The 19559-nt window shown below is 41.6% G+C and overlaps 1 protein-coding gene across 1 annotated transcript in view; it reads left to right on the forward strand.

Annotated features, from left to right (window-relative positions):
* The window catches only part of LOC108790133 (probable enoyl-CoA hydratase echA8), a 53155-nt gene that overhangs the window by 9619 nt on the left and 23977 nt on the right, over positions 1-19559 (forward strand). Inside the window, exons 2-4 of the mRNA XM_018560342.1 lie at positions 1324-1491; positions 13361-13458; positions 13579-13723. Coding sequence (XP_018415844.1) covers positions 1324-1491; positions 13361-13458; positions 13579-13723 — 411 coding nt within the window. The remainder of the gene's footprint in view (positions 1-1323; positions 1492-13360; positions 13459-13578; positions 13724-19559) is intronic.

A 19559-nucleotide genomic window follows, 5' to 3' on the forward strand; every position in this document is an offset into this window, starting at 1 on the left:
TATATATATATATATAGATCTATACATACATATATAGATATATATAGATAGATATATACGGGCATGCATTGGGAGGAATGCTTTGAGAGAGGTACCTAAGAAAAGAGCTACTTCAACAATCCTGATGTCCAGAATTGGGTACTGGCATAGATTAGACATTTATGTGCGACTTACCTAACAAGGTGGGCATGTAAGTCTTTAATATATAGGGTTGCTTTGGACCCACTGCCAGCCCATCAGGGTAATAAATGTGTTACACAAATATATGTTTATTGAAATAAATCTTCACTTCCATCTTTAAATTTAATAATAGATAATAATCCATTGATGTTCTTGTCTTCTGTGCTTCACTCTGCATCTCCCCATGGCAGGGGTTTACCTTTTGAGGGCAGCATGCTCCTGTGCCAAAGAGTAACTGGAACACTTCCCAACAGGTCACCAACATCAAAAAAGCCTGACAGAAGTATATAGGTACCAACAACAATAATTCACAAATACGTGATACAAGAACAAGGGGTATAATTCACCTGGAAACACTAAGTAGCTGCAAAGATATGTACAGTTTTACTAACACTTGCCAAAGCTTGGTTCAGGTGTTAAAAGAGAACTATGGTGTAACCTTTTTTCCCTATAGTTCTCTTCAGGGTCACGGGAGTACATATACTAACCTCCTCCCGTGACCCCAAACTCAGTATATAGCAAGCTATTGCCCGCTATATACTGAGAGCCCCGCAGCCAGGACAGATCCCGACACTGTTGAGATCCACCCCGTTGGCTGATTGACAGCGGGCTATGCTTATATAGAGGTAGAGCCAGCTGTGCCCGCCCCCTCCCCTGTCTGTTCCTCCAGTCAGCGCCGCAGGATAGGGGAGGAATCCCTGCGTGGAGAGGTGACTGACAGTCACCGCTCACTGCAGGGAGATGATCGTGACGTCAGCGACCGGCAGCATGTGTTCGCTGACTTCCCGATCAATAGAGCCGACCTGTGACAGCTTCAGTGTCACAAGTCGGCTTGAATAATGGGGATGAGTGTTTTTCACTCTCCCCATAATTCTGCTTTAAGGTTTATTTTGCCTTCCATCATTAAGGGGTTTAAAAGCAACATTTGAAATTGCAAAAAAATGTACAGCATTTTGTTTGCCTTATAGAGTATATTATTATTCAGAAATGGATCTACATATTATCCTGTGTGCATTTATTTTAGGCTGGGAACAGATGTATTTGATATTTTCTCTCACGGTCAGTTATTTATAGGATGTCTAGTAACAAAGCCATGTTAAAAATGATGTTCATTTCATTGTTACTTGTACTTTCTTTCTGCAGGAAACATGAATGTCATTACTGAAAGACAAGGCAGCATCTTAACAATTGGTATTAATAGGCCGGAAGCCAGAAATGCTGTCAATCCCGAGACTGCTGGGCAGCTCGTCCAAGCATTTAATGAATTTGAGAAAGACCCATCCCTAACAGCAGCTGTACTTCATGGATTAGGTGAATATGTTTAATTCTTATGTTTGGAGCAGAAATCGGATCAAAGTTTAATCGAGTGTAGTGATGTAGAAAGAAATCTTCCAATTTGATTATAAGATCCATGTGAATTCTTTGTATGTAGAATTTGCTCATTTTAAATGAGAACACAATCCCAACTTGGTAAAATGTGATTAAGGGTGGTGGGTGATTATTGCATTTTGTGCGTGCTATCAATCTGTGCTGTTTATTTTCTTGGTGATTATCTCACATTTCTGCTGTCTGTAATTAAGAGCCTTTTAGGCCCAATTTACACTGACACTCCTTTAGCTTTTCTAAATGCGGGGGAAGTTATCACCTTTAATGTTTTCCAGGTCACTTTTTCCTGCATTTAGATGATCCTGCTTAAAGATGTTTAGATACGTTTACACCGATTTAGAGATTCTAATCAGATCCCGGATGCACAGAATTCTGTGTTCTCTAAACGTAGCTAAACTGAATGCAGGTGAATGCAACTAACTAACTACCCATCAGGGTGTTGTCTCGTTTTTGGAACTTCAGTCTTCACATAAGGTTCCACACTCTGAATTTTTTTGTTACATCCAGCTTTATCATTATGTGCAATCTATGCTCAATTTCTGTCCTCCCCCTGATCAGTTTTATGTAGACGGGCAGAGGTGTATTACCATGGCCATGGATTTCTTATGCTTGTCCTCAGTGCTTTGAGGTGTCCCTTGTATCTTCCTAACTGACTGATTCTGAGCTTCGAGTGCATTTGCCTCAAACTTTTGTCTCTGACTGTTTTTTCTGACTTTCTCTCGTATCTGGTTTTCCTCTGCTATTTGTGTTTTCTTTTTACTCCTCTTTCTCTTCCCCTTCTTTCTCCCCTTCATTGTGAACCTTTTCCCCTTCTCCCTTTTTCCCACTTGGCATTCGTTTTACCAGCTCGCCTTTGCTTGTTTCTTGGGTTCCCCCCGCCCAGGAATGACATTCCTGTGGCACTCCATTTTATATATAAAGTGACATTAAAGGGTTTTTCTCTCCCCCTCCCCAATGCTGCTGTAAGCACTTACCTTATTTGATGCCTCTTGCTGCGATCATCTTCCTTTCACTAGTTTCCGACAGTCCCTCCAGCGCTGGTGCCGGTTTCTGATCCAGCGCAGACTCCTCGTGTCCCACAGAGTCTGTCTGGCATGCACACGCCCGGCTGTGTCCATTGAGCTTCAATATCTGTTTTCATCCTCTCCCCTCTACTGCACATACGCACGCACACTTCTTCACAGCCGTTCGAGTGCTTCAGCCAGTAGCGGGCGACGCTGGAACAAGTAAGTAATTAGGTATTTGCCTACTTTTTTTTTAAATCATGGGTCATATATCTACTGCATGCTAGCAGTAGGTATATGCCAAAAAAGAAAGACTTTAATACTACTTTAACCTCAAATTAGCCACAACGTTTGGCAACGTATTTGGGCTGCAACTGTAGACAACCAAGTGGATACCGGTGGGCCTTAAAAGAAAACTGGGGTAACCTTTTTATCCCATAGTTCTCTTTACGGTCACTGGGGGACACATACTAACCTCTTCCTGTGACCCAAAGCTCAGTATATAGCCGGCTATTCATATTGCCCTCTATATACTGAGAGCGACGCAGCCGGGACGGATCTCGACAATACTGTTGAGATCCACCCAGCTGGCTGATTGACAGCAGGCTCTGACTTGGGGTCTGTGCCAGCCCCCTGCCCTGTCCATTCCTCCACTCAGCGCTGGAGGATCGGAGGGGGGAATCTCTGCAGGGAGCGGTGTCTGATAGTCACGGCTACAGTCCGTGTACCCATCGCACTCAGAGCCGCTGCTTCAAAAATGGAGGGTGGTTGCAGCGGGTGGCTTCCGACAAAATATCAATAAAGGATGGACACCGGCACTCCAAAGCAAGTTCAGTACATGTTTATTAACGTACTAGTTGCAAGTAAAATATTCTATACAATGTTTCGGGGTCTCACAGGATCCCCTTCATCAGGCAAACAAGTCTGCCTGATGAAGGGGATCCTGTGAGACCCTGAAACGTTGGGGGAGATGATCGGGAAGTGAGCAAGCAACGGTATGTGTTCACTCACTTCCCAATCTATAGAGCTGACCTGTGACAGTTTCATTATCCCAGGTTGGCTCTAACTATGAGGATGAGTTATTTTCACTCACCTCATAGTTCTCCTTTAAGGCTTTACCACACAAACCCCTTTCAGGGTTACCTTGATTTAAGCATTTTAATTTTACGATTGATGTAATCCGATTCTTCCACTGCTTGTTGGTATTCTTAATTAATGTTACATTCTCTGGTAAACCAATAAAAATTTTGTGGAAGAAAATCAAATCCAGGCATTTATATGAGTTTAGAAGTATTCTCTGAATGCAGGAGTGTTTCTAACAGGCTATATCCATGCATATCTTCCAGTTGATTCCATGTTTAGACGATAGAGAAGAGCTTCAAGGAAATGCAGGGAATTTTATTTTGTCTGGATGTATTTACTGAGGTTATTTTAAACACTGGTATTGTAATGATGTGTAATCTTTGGTTTAAAACACATTAAGTTATACAAACATCAAACATTTTAAATCATTGTAGCAGTGACATAGTAGAGGAATATGCAAAGCATGTGTGATTGTCACCAAATCTACAGCCATCCTTGTGTGCAGTTGAAACCTAGGGAGCCTAACATTCAAAAGGAGCCAGATACTATAGCGTAGCTGCCACTGCTTTTTTGTTTTATTAAAGTGAATTCACTAAAGTTGTTCTTTTGTGTGTCCTCTGTTATTTACAACTGCTCACCGCTTTCCTAACCTCGGCCTTGACAGCTGGAGCAAACTAATGTAGCTAAGGCTTGTGTAAACCACCAGGTGGCAGCACATGTATTGTTCATAGTTTCCTGTACAAACAAATGTACCGCAACAAAGTGTAGCAGAAATATTCCTTTTCAGAAAGGTGCATAATTATGGATTACTCCTTTATGGCAAGGGGTGAGACTATAATATTTGTTCTTAATTCTTTTTCTTTGATTATAATACCTTTTATTAGAATAAATGGTGTATTTATCAATTATTCAACACACATTCTGCCTAGTATTCGCCCATTGTTTACCAAGTTTAGATTTTTCCACAATCCGTCTATTTAGTACAGTGTTTTTTATACAAAATCCACCCAGTGATAATAGCATCAAACAAGATATACCCAACAACTGTTCTTCAGTGGAGTGCTTTAATGTACTAGTCACCCTACTTATCACTAAGGGCTCATTCACACCATAAACAGTGACTGACAGTTTTTTAGTAACTGAGCAAAACCAGTCAGCACTAGGGCACATAGAAAACAATTGTTTTTTATGTGCTATATTCACTCAACAATGCAGTTGTGATGTGCAGTGCGCTGCAAAAAAATGCAGACATGCCGAACTGCAGGTCACCAAACCGCAGCACAATACAACTTTTTTGTAAAAAACACAGCTTTTCTTCTTCTCCACAAAAGGGCAGACATGCATGTCTGGTATCTCCATATCAAGGGAGCCACAAGCGTGCTATGCTGATACCAGCTCACATACCCTTTAGTATTGGTGGGGTGCTGTGAGGGGGTTTCCCCCCAAAATAACAGTCAGCCTAGCACAATGATCACCAGGATCTTTGTCACCCCCTGTGCCTAGGAGGTGGTGCCTGCAAGGGGAGAAGTTCATGTTCTACCAGCTTGCGCCATTATCAAGTAGTTGGCCACCCCCTCCCCAATAAACTGGTTTTAGGGGTCCTTCCAAACCATTAATCAGTCCACCAGTGCTTAGCCCCATATATTGCAATACATGTGGGACCAATGAGAACAAGGTCATCCCCTTTTGCTTAGCACCTACAGCAGCCACAAAACATAAAATACCAAAAGGCAAGCTTTGTTCCACACTACAAATATAGATGTGATGCTATATATAAAGATGACACCAGGGGGTTGATTTACTAACCTTATAAACACGCCACGAACAAGTATACACCTCTGTAGTGTGTTCCCTCCCAGCATGATCTATTGGTGGAATCTAGACACCTTTGTAGTGTGTACACACCCAGCAGGTGTGTTGTGCAAAGCCCTGCATGAATTTCAAGGGGATGTTGTGTAAATTAGCTCTACATTGTGTTGCTTGCGTTGATGAATGCAGGAATGTAAATGCATGAGCTAACCATTTTTGTCTAAACTGTGAAGCAGCATTATATATGCATCATGTGCATGATTTTTCCATATATGGCATTAGTGGAAATATGCTTTTAGAGACTTTTTGGTTGATAAATATGTTTTGCTGTGTAAAAATCACACGCACCTAGTGCGTGCGTGTGTTTAGGTTAGTAAATCACCCCCCAGATGTCACCAGGAGCCATAGTGTTTGGTTCCCAGGGACTTTAGACTCTAGATAGCATTTTAACATTGTGTATCAAACATATAACTCAGGTAAATTCTTTGGGGTTTCTTATAAATATACTAGGGGGGAATTTATCAAAACTGGAGCTTCTCCCTTCAGTTTGTTCAGTTAAGATTTAAAAATGAAAGAGAGAAGCTGATTGGTTGGCATGGGCAACTGCTCCAGATTAGGCCTGCACCAGTTTTGATAAATTCCCCTCAATGTATCTAAATAAAAAAACTTTTTTTGTTTTGGACATAATAACCGGGAATAACCATTTTCTCTGTTTGTTCTGATGGCCATAGTCACTAGGACTAAATGTGAGGGAAAACCAAAATCTTGGGTTGTCACCAGAATAAGCTACAGAAGGGAAATCTTCCAATGAAGACACTTGCTCGGGTGACAAATATCTAAGAGAGGATTTCCCTCCTTTTTCAGAGATTTCCTCTCAATTCCTGTTGTGTCAATAGTCCAGGAAGTGAAGAAAAATCTTGTTAGTTCGAATCTTTCCAAGTAGAATCTTTATAGTGCAGTAACAGCTATTTTTCACCCGTGTTAAAACCTTTAGGGGGACTCTTGTTAAATAACAGGAATGTCCTTGCCTTCATTTGCCACATGCTTTTCATGCTGCTGAAACCCATGCACAGGGAGAGCATGCAAACTCCTTGCAGATAGTCCTTACTGACCAGTATATGAACTGGGGACACCCAGTGCTGTAAGGCTGAAGTGCTAACCACTAAGCCACTGTTCTGTTGAAATTCAACCAGCGTGTGTCTCCATTCTAATCGACTTTTCAAAAATGAAGACGCTGGTCTGAAAAATCTCACCGAACAGTTATTGCAGCCTATCAGCTGCAGTCACTGTTTAGATTTTCTTACAGCTGGACACCCATGGCTGCCAGAATACAATATATCTACAGGGGGGAATTCCCCCATCCATGCTATTAGTGTTAGTTCTCATTCTCATTTTATCTCCTTCTCTCTAGTGCTGCTTCTCCTTTAGAAGAAAAACTAACAGTGTATAGCCAGCTTTAAAAGACAGGTGCACAGTATGTAACCTTCATGCGCATTTTGAGCCCTTGACAAAATTATATATATATATATATATGAGAAATACAGTAGCTCACTTTTATTCCTTAAATATAAACTACAAAAATTGTAAGCTGGGTTTTCACAAAGAAGAGTTGCCATCAGGCACGGTAACTCTACCCTAAGCACACTAATCCCAGTAGTCGTTCTGACGTATAAGTAGAGGGGCCAAGTGTAAGTTTCCATGTTCCCCTTCACTTTAATTCAAAATGAGATACAGGCTCCTTTTTTTTCTGTGTTTACTAAGAAAATATGACTTGCACCTTTTGTTACATGACCAGGAAGTCAGAAAGCTGAGCTGGGAAGCTATTAAGTTTAAACTTTCCTAAGAAACTTGTTTTTATTATTTCACATCCTACATTTTTCATACGTGGAAAGAAATCTTTGATAATTGGGTCCTGACTTTGTGAAAGACCCGCTTAGATGGATTTGTTGTGAGTGCAAACAAAATGACATAATTGGTGAAGTCATATTTAACTCGTTCCCCCCATATTGCTATTTTTAGTTAGAGGTTAGTTAATCAGTTGAATTTCTCCATCTGCGGTTCTGATTAAACCATAATATTGCGAGGACTACTACTGCACAGTTTTAGCAGGAAGGAATTTCAGTGGAATATGTGAATCATTTTGGGGATATCTGACAGCTTCACATCATAAGTATGAAACACTTTCTGGATATTTGATGATTTTACTTTATGAAATTCAATCTTTTATTACTATGTGGTAAACTTGCACCAAGTGAATAATATATGAAATAGGTTTTCCACTTCCAGTAGAAGTAAAACATTTTGATTTAATTTCCGCCACTGAGCCATGTCCAGCCTCAGGGTCCATTTCCCTAGGCCCTCCACTGATCAGCTTATTGGAACCCAGCTTATGGCTCCGGAGATTTTAAACCAGCCAGGTGCCTTTTGGTTGCAAGAAACTGTGACTCTTGAAAATGAAATTGCCGTAAAGGAGAACTATGAAGTGAGGGAAAATCACTCATCCTCATAGTTCGAGCCGACGTGTAACAATGAAACTGTCATAGATTGCGAAGTGAGCGAACGCATACCGTTGCTCGCTCACTTCTTGATCATCTCCCTGCAGAGAGCCATGACTGTAAGTCACGGCTCCCCGCAGGGATATTCCCCCCCCCCCCCTCCGCTCTCCGATCCACCAGCGCTGACTGGAGGAACGGACGGGGCAGGGGGCGGGTACAGCTGGCTCTGCCTCTAGATAGCTGTCACTCACGCAGTTTGTCGGCATCCGTCCCGGCTGTCTCGATATACCGCGAGCTGTAGCTGGCAATATACTGAGCTTTGGGTAACGGGAGGACGCCAGTATATGTCCTCCCATGACCCATGAGAACTATGGGAAAAAACACTTACCCCACTGTTCTCTTTTAATGACTGCTTACTGATTTGCTTGGTTTGTCCCACTTGGTGGGTTCCAGTCAGTTAGTCGGGTAGTGAGAAAACTTATTAGAAAAACTGATTTGGCAAATTATTACTTTTCCTGGCATGTCAAGAAACTAGTAGCTTCAGATAGTGGGTTCAGATATGGCTTATTCTTTGCATGATAGAGCTTTAACTTTAGCATTTTTGGATGACAGTGATTTTTGTATTCCTGAGCCCATGCAGTGATGTCCATGCAGAATCAAGCCTGTTTTTAATGTAATGCCGTCTGAGGGCCCGGAGATCATGGACATCCAATATTGCGTTTCGGCCTTGTCCCTTGTGCACAGAGATTTCTCCAGATTCTCTGAATCTTTTGATGATATTATGTACTGTAGATGATGATATATTTAAGGTCTTTGCAATTTTACATTGAGGAACATTTTTCTAAAATGTATACACAGCTTTTTACAGATTGGTGAAGCTCTGTTCATCTTTACTTCTGAGACACTCTGACTCTCTAAGATGCTCTTTTTATACCCAATCATGTTACTGACATGTTGCCAATTAACCTAATTAGTTGCAAAACGTTCTTCCAGCTCTTCCTTGTTAGTACCACTTACTTTGCCAGGTTTTTCGTTGCCCCGTCCCAACTTTTCTGAGAAGCGTTGCTGCTATCAATTTCAAAATTACCTTATTTTTTTCTTACAATTACACATTTTCGCAGTTTAAACATTTGATGTTTTCTATTTTCTATTGTGAATAAAATATGACTTTATGAGATTTACAAATCATTGCATTCTGTTTTTATATAGATTTTACACAGTGTCCCAACATTTTGGGGAATTTGGATTGTATTTAAATGAAAGTTATCACGCCCATAGTTCAGCTTTAAGAAGATAAAAGAAGTGGGTAGCGGTTCAATATAATTGCACTACATTTGTGGTTAGATCGAGTCTTTGAAGAAGCATGACTTCTGCACGAATCCTCCCAGGATTCCTCTTGTGTCTGACCTTTTACATGATGCAGTGCCAAGAGGAACCCAATAACCACTTTCCCTCAATGTGTACCAGGTCATGTTCTGTTTCAGAGGTCTGTCAGGGACATAAAGTATGTTGACATGCAGCCCCATCTTACCATCAGGACATGGATTGCTTACAGTGATATTGCTTATATGGGGGCGTACCTGTGAAGACAAGGATGGTACAACCCATGACTTTAACGGGACTTTACTGAACCACCAATGAGTGTAAGTCTGTTTGTGTCCCTGACTCAGGGCACCTCCTAAGAGACACACTCAATACAACAAATTTGTATGTCATTTTTCTTTATTGGCTGTATTTTCTAAGGTTCCTTTTAGTAAACCTTTTTATGAAGCTGGTATTCTCAACCCAACATATGTATCATAACAACTGCTTTACAGGCAGACCAAGAATTAGTGATGGGAATTACTTTATTTCTTGGAAAAGGCTTGTAAAGAATTAAATATAACACTTCAAAAACACAAAGCAATTTCAAGGGTGCCAATGTATGAATCTGTTTTAATTTTTTTAATTTACTGCAGCTGTTTGAAAGTATTTGGATATCAACTAGTGTTAATACAGATGAGTTGTTTGTGACGTAATTAGATGTTACGAGAATTCCAGGGCTTTATTCATAAGCCCAGAGTTGATTTATTAAAAACTAGAGATTACTTTTATGTCAGCTAAGTTTTGTTTACGTGAAGTCAAATCTTGTTTAGTTATGCATAGAATGAAGAAGGGTTAAACTTCTTGAGGTTCTTCTGCTGTCTGTGACCCCACTGGTGGTTCTTTCAGCATGGTCACAATAATAGGATGTGCAGTTTTTATAGTATTGTGGGAAAGACTAAGCACTTGATCTATCCCAATGGTTTGAGCCAAAGATTCTTCTTACATCTCTCTGGATCTCTGGCAGTTCAGTCCCATCTTGGCATCTAAGAGATCCTTTGAGTATACAGGTAGAACGTAGAGAATCTATGGACAAAATGGAATATAGTTATCTCACACATACACATGGACAACAGGACATCAGAATGCTTGCTTTATAATGCCTATGTTGGGGGAGTCGCAGCTCACCTTTCTCAAAGCATTTCTAAGGATCAGGATAACTATGACTAATGTACCCAGGATCTCGAGGTCTGGGAAAAATGAGAGGACACTTAGGACAGACTGAGTCTGGCCCCTGTGTCTCCCCTCAGTTTGGCCCCTGTGTCTCCCCTCAGTTTGGCCCCTGTGTCTCCCCTCAGTTTGGCCCCTGTGTCTCCCCTCAGTTTGGCCCCTGTGTCTCCCCTCAGTTTGGCCCCTGTATCTCCCCTCAGTCTGGCCTCTGTATCTCCCCTCAGTCTGGCCTCTGTGTCTCCCCTCAGTCTGGCCTCTGTGTCTCCCCTCAGTCTGGCCTCTGTGTGTCCCATCAGTCTGGCCTCTGTGTGTCCCCTCAGTCTGGCCTCTGTGCCTCCCCTCAGTCAGGCCCCTGTGTCTCCCCTCAGTCTGGCCCCTGTGTCTCCCCTTAGTCTGGCCCCTGGGTCCTCTTAGTCTGGCCCCTGTGTCCTCTCAGTCTGGTCCCTGTGTCCTCTCAGTCTGGTCCCTTTATCTCCCCTCAGTCTGGTCCCTTTATCTCCCCTCAGTCTGGTCCCTGTGTCCTCTCTGTCTGGCCCCTGTGTCCCCCCAGTCTGGTTCATATGTCCCCTCAGTTTGTCTCTTGTGTCCCCTCAGTCTGGTCCATGTGTCCCCTTAATTTGTCCCCTGTGTCTTCTCAGACTGGCCCTTGTATCTCTCCTTAGTCTGGCCCCTGCGTCCTCTCAGTTTGGCCCCTGTTCTCCCCTTGTGTGTCCAGCACAGGGTGCTGGTGCTCCTGTCCCTCCTCAGTGTCTGATAGTGATTCCTTCCATCCCTCCCCCCCTCAGCTTACTTTCTCCACAACATCTGTGTTCCGTGATCTTGTTCTTCCTGTGTTCTTTCAAGCACAGCGTGGTGTCCTGCACAGTCCTTCCGGCTCGGTCTGATGTCTGCTGGAATGGGGGTGGGGCGCCTCCGCTCTGTGTCTGTTCTACCTTGCCGCTCTGTGCTCTATGATCAATGAAGCTCTCAGAGCAGGCCATCAGGCATAGCGGTTTGGGCCCAGCCGGGCCGAACACAATCCTGGCCTACCGGGCAAGTGCCCGATTTGCCCCTGGTCACATTATTGGCCTGCATCAAGCAAATAAAACAACTAACTAGATTGAAAATTGAGTTAAAAAGTGTCCAATGCATTATTAAAACCCAGAAGAATAGTGGTAAACCATCATCTTCGAGGAAGAAATGTGGTCAGAAAAAGATCTTGTATGATTGTGATCATACGATTTGGTAAAATCAAATCGTAAAAAATCAACAGTAGAACTCACGGGTATGTTTAATAGTGAAAGTAAAAGCATTTTCTCATGGACAGTGCAAAGAGAACTCAAGGGATTGGGACTAAACAGCTGTGTAGCCTTAAGAAAACCACTCATCAGTGAGGCTAATGGGGGAAAAAAGCTTAAATTTGCTAGGGAGCGTATAGATTGGGCTCCGGAGCAATGGAAAAGGGTCATGTGGTCTGATGAGACCAGATTTACCCTGTTCAGAGTAATGAGATCATCAGGGTTTGAAGAGAGGTGGATGAAGTGATGCACCCATCAAGCCTAGTGCCTGTCAGGGCAGTGTTATGGTTGCTTCAGTTGGTCAAGTCTAGGTTTAGCAAATTTATGTCCCCCAAAAATTAGCTCAGTTGCCTACCTGAATATACTGAATGACCCTGATGGCATGGGCATATTCCAAGATGGCAATGCCAGGATTCATCTGCTGCTAATTGTGAAAGAGTGGTTCAGGGATCATGAGACATAATTTCACACATGGATTGGCCACCACATAGTCTAGACCTTAACCGTATTGATAATCTTTGGGATGTGCTAGAGAAGACTATGCAGTGTTCCGACTCTCCCATCATCACAACAAGATCTTGGTGAAAAATGAATGCGACTCTGGACGGCCACGGTGAATGTATGCCGTAATCAAAGCTAAAGGAGGTGGTGCAATGAATTATTAGAGTGCATAACTTTTTTATGTCCAGGCAGGCAGTGTATGTGTGTGTGTGTGTATGTATGTACATATATGTGTATATATATATAAATATATATATATACATATATATGTATATATTTGCCCTGGTGACCTCCAAAAATAAACAAAAAAACTAGAGAGTATTGCAGCACAGAGAGCTAAATTTATTGCTAATTTAACAAAAAAATACAGCAACGTTTCACTGTTTAAACACCACTGTAATTTGTTCTGTTAGATGAGCAATACATTTAGCTCTCTGTGCTGCAACTCTTGTTTCTTTTTCATACCATAATGGATCTTATGAGAGTTGGACATATAGTAGGAATTTAGACTGATTTCAGTAGTTTTCCCTCTAAATTTGTTGTTTTTTGTTTTAGATATACGTTGGCAGGTAATGAAGCCATACTCATTATAGCAGTTGCATCAGGCTTTATAAACATCTGTTATCTCACTAGGGCAAGTCCCCCCATACACCTCTTCCAGCTGCACAACACTGTTGAGCTGGAAGAGATGTTAAACAAATTTTAGGTTCAAAATATATCAGACAGCTGAGTTATTCTACAGCCAACTACATCATGTAAAAAACGTCAAGAGCGGAAAACATGATTGAAAGACATTAAAAGCAACCTTCTTACCTGTTTTTGCCAATGTTTCTGTCAAGATCTGCCATCATCCTGCTCCTGTGCCAAAAGGGTACTAGCCTGGAACATTACACATCTATGTAGCTTTACTTACACTGATGTGCCTGCCCCTGGATCTAGTACTGTTTCTGAAGGTTTAGATTTTGGAATTCTCCAGAGCTGGAGAGGAGCTTTGGCAGAGACCGGTAGACAAAGATCTAACAGGTTCTCTTATGCTAGAAAATTGCACCTGACTGTCAGTTACTGATATAACATTCATTATTACATTCCACAGGGGGAAGTTTCTGTGCGGGCTTTGATCTGAAGGAAGTAGCTCACAATGCTAACTCCCTGAAAATAGAGCCAAATGTTACCAAGGGCCCTGGACCCATGGTATGTAGGACCACTTAAATATAATGCTTTGAAAAATTAGTCATTTAGACCTATTTGTTTCTTCTTTATTATTTAGCCTAAATATGAACATGTGAGTTCTGATACTGTGTTTCTCCCCAGGGGCCTAGCAGGATGCAATTTTCTAAACCAGTAATTGCTGCTGTGAGTGGTTATGCTGTAGCTGGGGGTCTTGAGTTGTCTCTACTAGCTGACCTTCGAGTTGTGGAAGAAAGCGCAACTTTTGGAGTGTTCTGTAGACGTTTTGGTAAGTTTATGTGGTTTAAGAAAGTTCAGGTAATGAATATCTAAAATCAATCTGTGAACTAATGATGCTATCCAGGAAACATTCCAGATATGCAAAAGACACACTGCACATCTAGTTTCTTAACATCCCTTGCAGCCGGATTTTTGGGGCTATTGCTTCTGGGTAGGAATGTGCTTTTTCTTACGTGATTCTCTGCTGTCTCATCTTTAAACGTCAAATGTGTGTGCATGTGGCTGTATTACTGTCAAACAGTGGACATTTCCTTCGGAGTGGGATTATATGATTACACTAAATCATTTTTTTCATCACTATTTGAACTGATCACGAGTTATCTTTGCCTTGTGAGGATCAGATGAAGTTTTGTACTTTACATATATTTTATATGGACTTTAGTTATCTAATATTTATTATTCATTATTTATATATGGATTTTGATTATCCTCAATATTAATTTATGTACACATTAATCACATTGATTGATGATTTATACTGAGTGATTTGAATATCCTCAAATATGAATTATTCACATATTATTTCACACTGTTTAATATTTTTTGCACTATATTTATTGTATTTTATGTGTACACTTGATATACGGTGGAATACAAACATAGGTGTGTTTTGGGTTGTTTTATTGTGTATTTGGAGGGTTATCGGTTATATTCAATTGTTTCACAATAAGGGGAGATAGCGTGGTGTATTGGTTTAGCATAAATGTTAGTTTCCTGGCTGATCGAGATGCTTTAATACTTTCTGAATCACTGGCCCAGAATAAGTATTTTGATCAAGAGTTGTGACTTTCCAAGTTGCATGCTAGCTCCAGGTGAGCATGTATTGAGGCCAGAGACAGCCAGACAAGTATCAGTTTTAGAAGAGGGTCAGTCAGTTTTCATATTTCACTTTATACAGGTTTTCATAACAATAACAGTAGCCCTTTATTACTAAAATGGGTATGCTGATACATTTTACTCTATACAGCTGAACACATTTTGATAGTCATCTTAACCCTTTCGCTGCCAAGGACGTATGGCATACGGACCTACAAAAATAATCTAATAAATAGATGGTATATATGTAATTGAGAAAATGTTGCTTTCTTAAAAATATGGTAGCAGGAAATCTGAAGAAATGTAATGATGCACAGTGATGATTGCCAGATAGAGGATTTAGGGTGGAATAAAAATGAGCAAAGCTAGTTTAGGTGGTCGCTGTCTTTACAACAGATGACGCTCTATTTTTAACACTCATTGCATTCCAGTCTGTTCATAATCTGCATGACAAATCTGTAATAATGGAACACATTATACTTCCTATTGGAATTGCTTTGGGTTGTTTACTTTTTTTTCTGCTCCTGAACAGTGTGATATAGCTTAGTAGAATGTCAAAGTTAGCATTCTCTGCTACTCACTAGAGTGATTGGACTTTGATGTTGCTGCATACGTCCCGGTAACACTGCTCTTTGTTAACATCCAAGTAAGCAGCATTGGTGCCCCTGCTCATAATACTGAATGTCTAAATCATATAGAAATTTACACCAATTAGCCAAAACATTATGACCACCCACCTAATATTGAGTAGGTTCTCTTTTTGCCTCCTTAACAACCCTGACCCTTGGAGGCATGGATTCCTCTAGACCTCTGAAAATATGCTGTGGTATCTGGCATCAAGCCATCAGTAGCAGATCTTTCAAGTTCTGTAAGTTGCAAGGTTGGGCCTCCATGGATGCTCAATTGGATTGAGATTTGGAGGCAGAGTCAACAGCTCAAACTCATTGTTGTGTTCCTTAAACCATTCTTTACCTATTTTTCAATGTGGCAGGGAGCATCATCCTACTGGAAGAGGCCACTGTCATTAGGGAATACTGTTTCCATAAAGGGCTGTACTTGGTCAGCAACAATGTTTAGGTAGGCGGTGTGACGATAATGGGGGTGAGTCTGAATATTAAAAAATGGAATTCTTTTATCCCCCAGTCAGAGCAAATACAGGCCTTCATTTAGACCTTTGTCAGGCCTTCCACATTCCACAGAACAGAGATTTGAACAACTATAGTTCTTCCAAGGGTGTGGAAATGTAAAAAAAACCTACTTGTCCAAGGACTAAAGCGGGGGGCCGATCTACTTGTCCCTCATGACAATCTACTTGTCCTGATACAAAAAAATAGATTTTTTTTAACCAAAACCGTATTAAGCAGTGCCAAGAAGAGCTTCTCATTGGTCAGTGGTCTCAAATGACTGCACTGACCAACGTGTGCTTGCATTTTGCGAGCGAAATTCAGAATACATGGCACAGGTAGATAGTACACCCATACTGGCGGATGGGAAGGACCGTTCTCTGAAAGGTAAGTATAGCGGGAGGGGGGAGGGGGCCAGATTTGTGCAGGTAATTCCATTTTTCCAAATTACTTGGGAAAGTGAATTTACCCTTTGGGGCGGGTGCAGACTTAGGCAACCGTGTGTGTTCGCCACGCGGCCCCATTGATTTCAATGGGGTTACATCCGCGTGGTAATCGCTGAAAAAATGTACATGTACCTTTTTTCGCGACACGCACCGTGTTGTGTTTTCATCCGCGATTATGTACGATTGCACGGGCGTTATTGCGGCGGCAAACTGCGCAATCTGCCTGGCGCGCCTGGGGTGTCATTAGACAATAATGGCACTGCCAGCGCGATCGGCGGTGGTGTGCGCTTCTGTGACATCCCGGCCATCCACACGGTTTTGTGCACGATTGCTGTGCGGTAACGGATCGCCCAGTCCGCTCACACACACAATGCCCCATGCATGCGTTTATTCGCATCCAGATGATAGGGGTTGGTTTTAATTTTCGATTTTTTTTGCTTTGTAATATTTTTTATTTTTTACATTGTTATGTATTTCCATTTTTATTTTTTACATTTTTAATTGTTATATATATATTACATTTTTTACTTTTTTTCTTTCACTTGACTTTATTACTATCACACCAGGGTAACAAGCCCCTTGTGTGATAGCATTTGGAGGTGACAGGTTCTCTTTATTGACCCTGTCACCTCCAACACAGCAGTTCTAGCACAGTTCTGTGCTGGTTCTGTGACAGGAAGGCTGCATTCCCCTGTCATTATTCACATGGAGCCTAGTAGAGAAGCGTTCTCTGTCCTGCTCCCTAACCTAATTTGCCGTAGGCACGGATCTCCCACAAGAGGTGGGGGGGACCCCGAGGACCAGAGCAAAAGAAGCACGGAGAGAGAGGCAGCCGAGAAAGGTACACGGCCGACCGCCGGAGAGAGAGAGAAAGGGGAGGGGGAGAGAGGAGGGGTAGCGAGGGAGTGGAGTGAGATTCAGGCAAGTTACAAGTGGTTTTGGACGGCTGTACGAAACAGCTCCCACACTACATTTAGCTGTGCTGCTTGCCGGCAGCCGGGCTAAATGTAGAAAAAAACTACTCGCCAGGTGCCCGAAACTGCCTGTCCCGGGCGTCGGGCGATAGGAATTCCACACCCGTCTTCTATTGGATTGGACTACACACGCCAGCCTTCGCTTCCCACATCCATCAATGCATCAATGAGCCATGGCCGCCCATGACCCTGTCACCCGTTTCACCAATTTTCCTTCCTTGGACTACTTTTGTTTCTAGTTCTATGTGGTCTATTTCTGCTTCTAACACATCAGCTTTAGGGACAAAATGTTCACTTGCTATCTATTTTAAAATCTAGATTGTAAAAATTATTATCGGAAACTGTTCCATTGTTATGGACAAAAAGAAAAGCTAACTTTGCATACTCTTCATACAACAGACCCAAAAAAGGCAACCAATGATTTTTGCATATTATATACACAATTTATAGTGGCTGATACTAACAGGGTTATTCACAAATGGGTAAAGGGTTTGGAGAAGGCAGGAGAAGTGAACAATCTAGGTGTCACGATCTGGGATCAGGCTCGGAGTCCAGTAGCTGAAACAGCAGGCAAATTCATGGTGAAGCAGGCCGGGTTCGGTACACAAGCAGACGGTAGTAGTATAGGAGCAGGCATAAGTGTAGTCAGAGATCAAGCCGACGTCAGTAGCCAAAGGTATTAGGTAATGAAGCGGAAGACGATGAGAGTGGCCAGTGAATAAGCAGCCAAAGGTCGGTACACGGGTAGCAGTATGAGCAGATTGTATCACAGATGGAGCAGGAAGCAAGATATTGGCAAGAGCACAATATTCTGGCAAACAGGAAGTGTAGAGGCATGGCTTAAATAGGAAGTTCAAGGGAGGAGCAAGGAGTTCTAAGGTGGCTCAGCAGGAAGAACCACTGCCAGCTACAGCAGAGGCCCTGGGTTCAGATCTGGTTCCTGACACTAGGACAACATAACTGAACAGGAAAATGAGCTAAATTGGAGAATGTTTCCAAATCAGCTATTTTGGTCTAGATTGTTCACTTCTCCTGCCTTCTCCAAACTCTTCACCCTTTAGTGAATAACCCTGTAAGTCTACATACAGCATCTTTTAAGACCTGACTATGAAGGCAAGCCTTAGTCCCAAATCATGTAGGATGTGTATAAAGTGTTCTTTCATTGAATAAACCCGTGTCTGGACGTCATTATCACATTGTGGCGCTTTGTTTCAGATTTATTTTATCCCATCGCAATAGGATAAGAGAAGTTACAGGGGATCTGGCGCCATCTATTTACTTTCCTAAGCATCAGTTAATACGTGAAAGCACTGCTCTAAAATATTTGTTTCTCTCCAGCTTCATTGGCTTATTAAAACTAAAGATAGTTAAAGGTTGAATCATGATAGAAGATGATTTTTGTTTTCATTTTTAAAAAAGTGTTTTTCCACTTTTGCCGTCAAAAGTGGAACATGCTCCCAGTGCTGCAGTAACGGTGTCTATGTCCTGTTTGAACTACAGGAAGCTGTTCTTTGATCCAGTCTGCTAGAGTCAATACCTACTGCTGGTGGTTGACAGCTACTCTGGCCATTTAGTGGTCAAGACTTTGACATCTTGCTGCAGTGATGTCACTGACAACCTCAAGTAGCTTCCCCACTCCCACAGCCCTGGGATGTGTATAAAGTGTTCTTTGATTGAATAAACCCGTATCTGGACTTCCTTATCACATGGCACTTTCTTTCTAGATTTATTTTATTCCGTCGCAATGGGATAAGAGAAGTTACAGGGGATCTGGCTCCATCTATTTTGTTTCCCCTAAGTATCAGTTAATACATGAAAGCACTGCTCTAGAATATTTGTTTCTCGCCAGCTTCATTGGCTTTTTAAAATTAAAGATAGTTAAAGATTAAATTATGATAGAAGATGATTTTTGTTTTCATTTAAAATGTTTCCAGTTTTGCAGTCAAATTTATTTAAGAAAACCCCTCTATATGTTTATGTGTTCCCATTCACTATGTTTACCTAAAAAATATTTTAAAAAACTAGGGCTGGTAATTATTAAAATTTTTATTTAATTAAAAGTGTTCGATTAATCAAATTTTTTTTAAATCGATGTGTTTTGATTAATGGAAAATGCAAAAAGTGGGGAAAAATGCAGATGCTTCCAGCCTACATTTCAGGCTAAGCATTGGGGTTGATTTACTACAGGGGTAAAGACTGTTCACTTAGGCTAATGAATGAGCTGAAGCTGTGTTTTATTTTGAATACCCAATACTGCACAAGGGGACCTTTCAAAAATATATATATTTCCTTGCACATGATTTACCTCATTTACTAAACTCCTTGAATATTCACTTTGATAAGGGCCCCTTGGAAACCAAACCACAATGTTGTCTTCTTGTTGTCTACTTCTGAATCTTCTCTCTTCGTCTCCGTCATCTAACAAAGGGAAGGAGGAGGAGTCCGGTGACGTCGATGTCCGTGAC

This window comes from Nanorana parkeri, unplaced genomic scaffold (genome assembly GCF_000935625.1).
Source record: "Nanorana parkeri isolate BGI_ZX_2015 unplaced genomic scaffold, ASM93562v1 scaffold451, whole genome shotgun sequence".
Lineage (NCBI taxonomy): Eukaryota > Metazoa > Chordata > Amphibia > Anura > Dicroglossidae > Nanorana > Nanorana parkeri.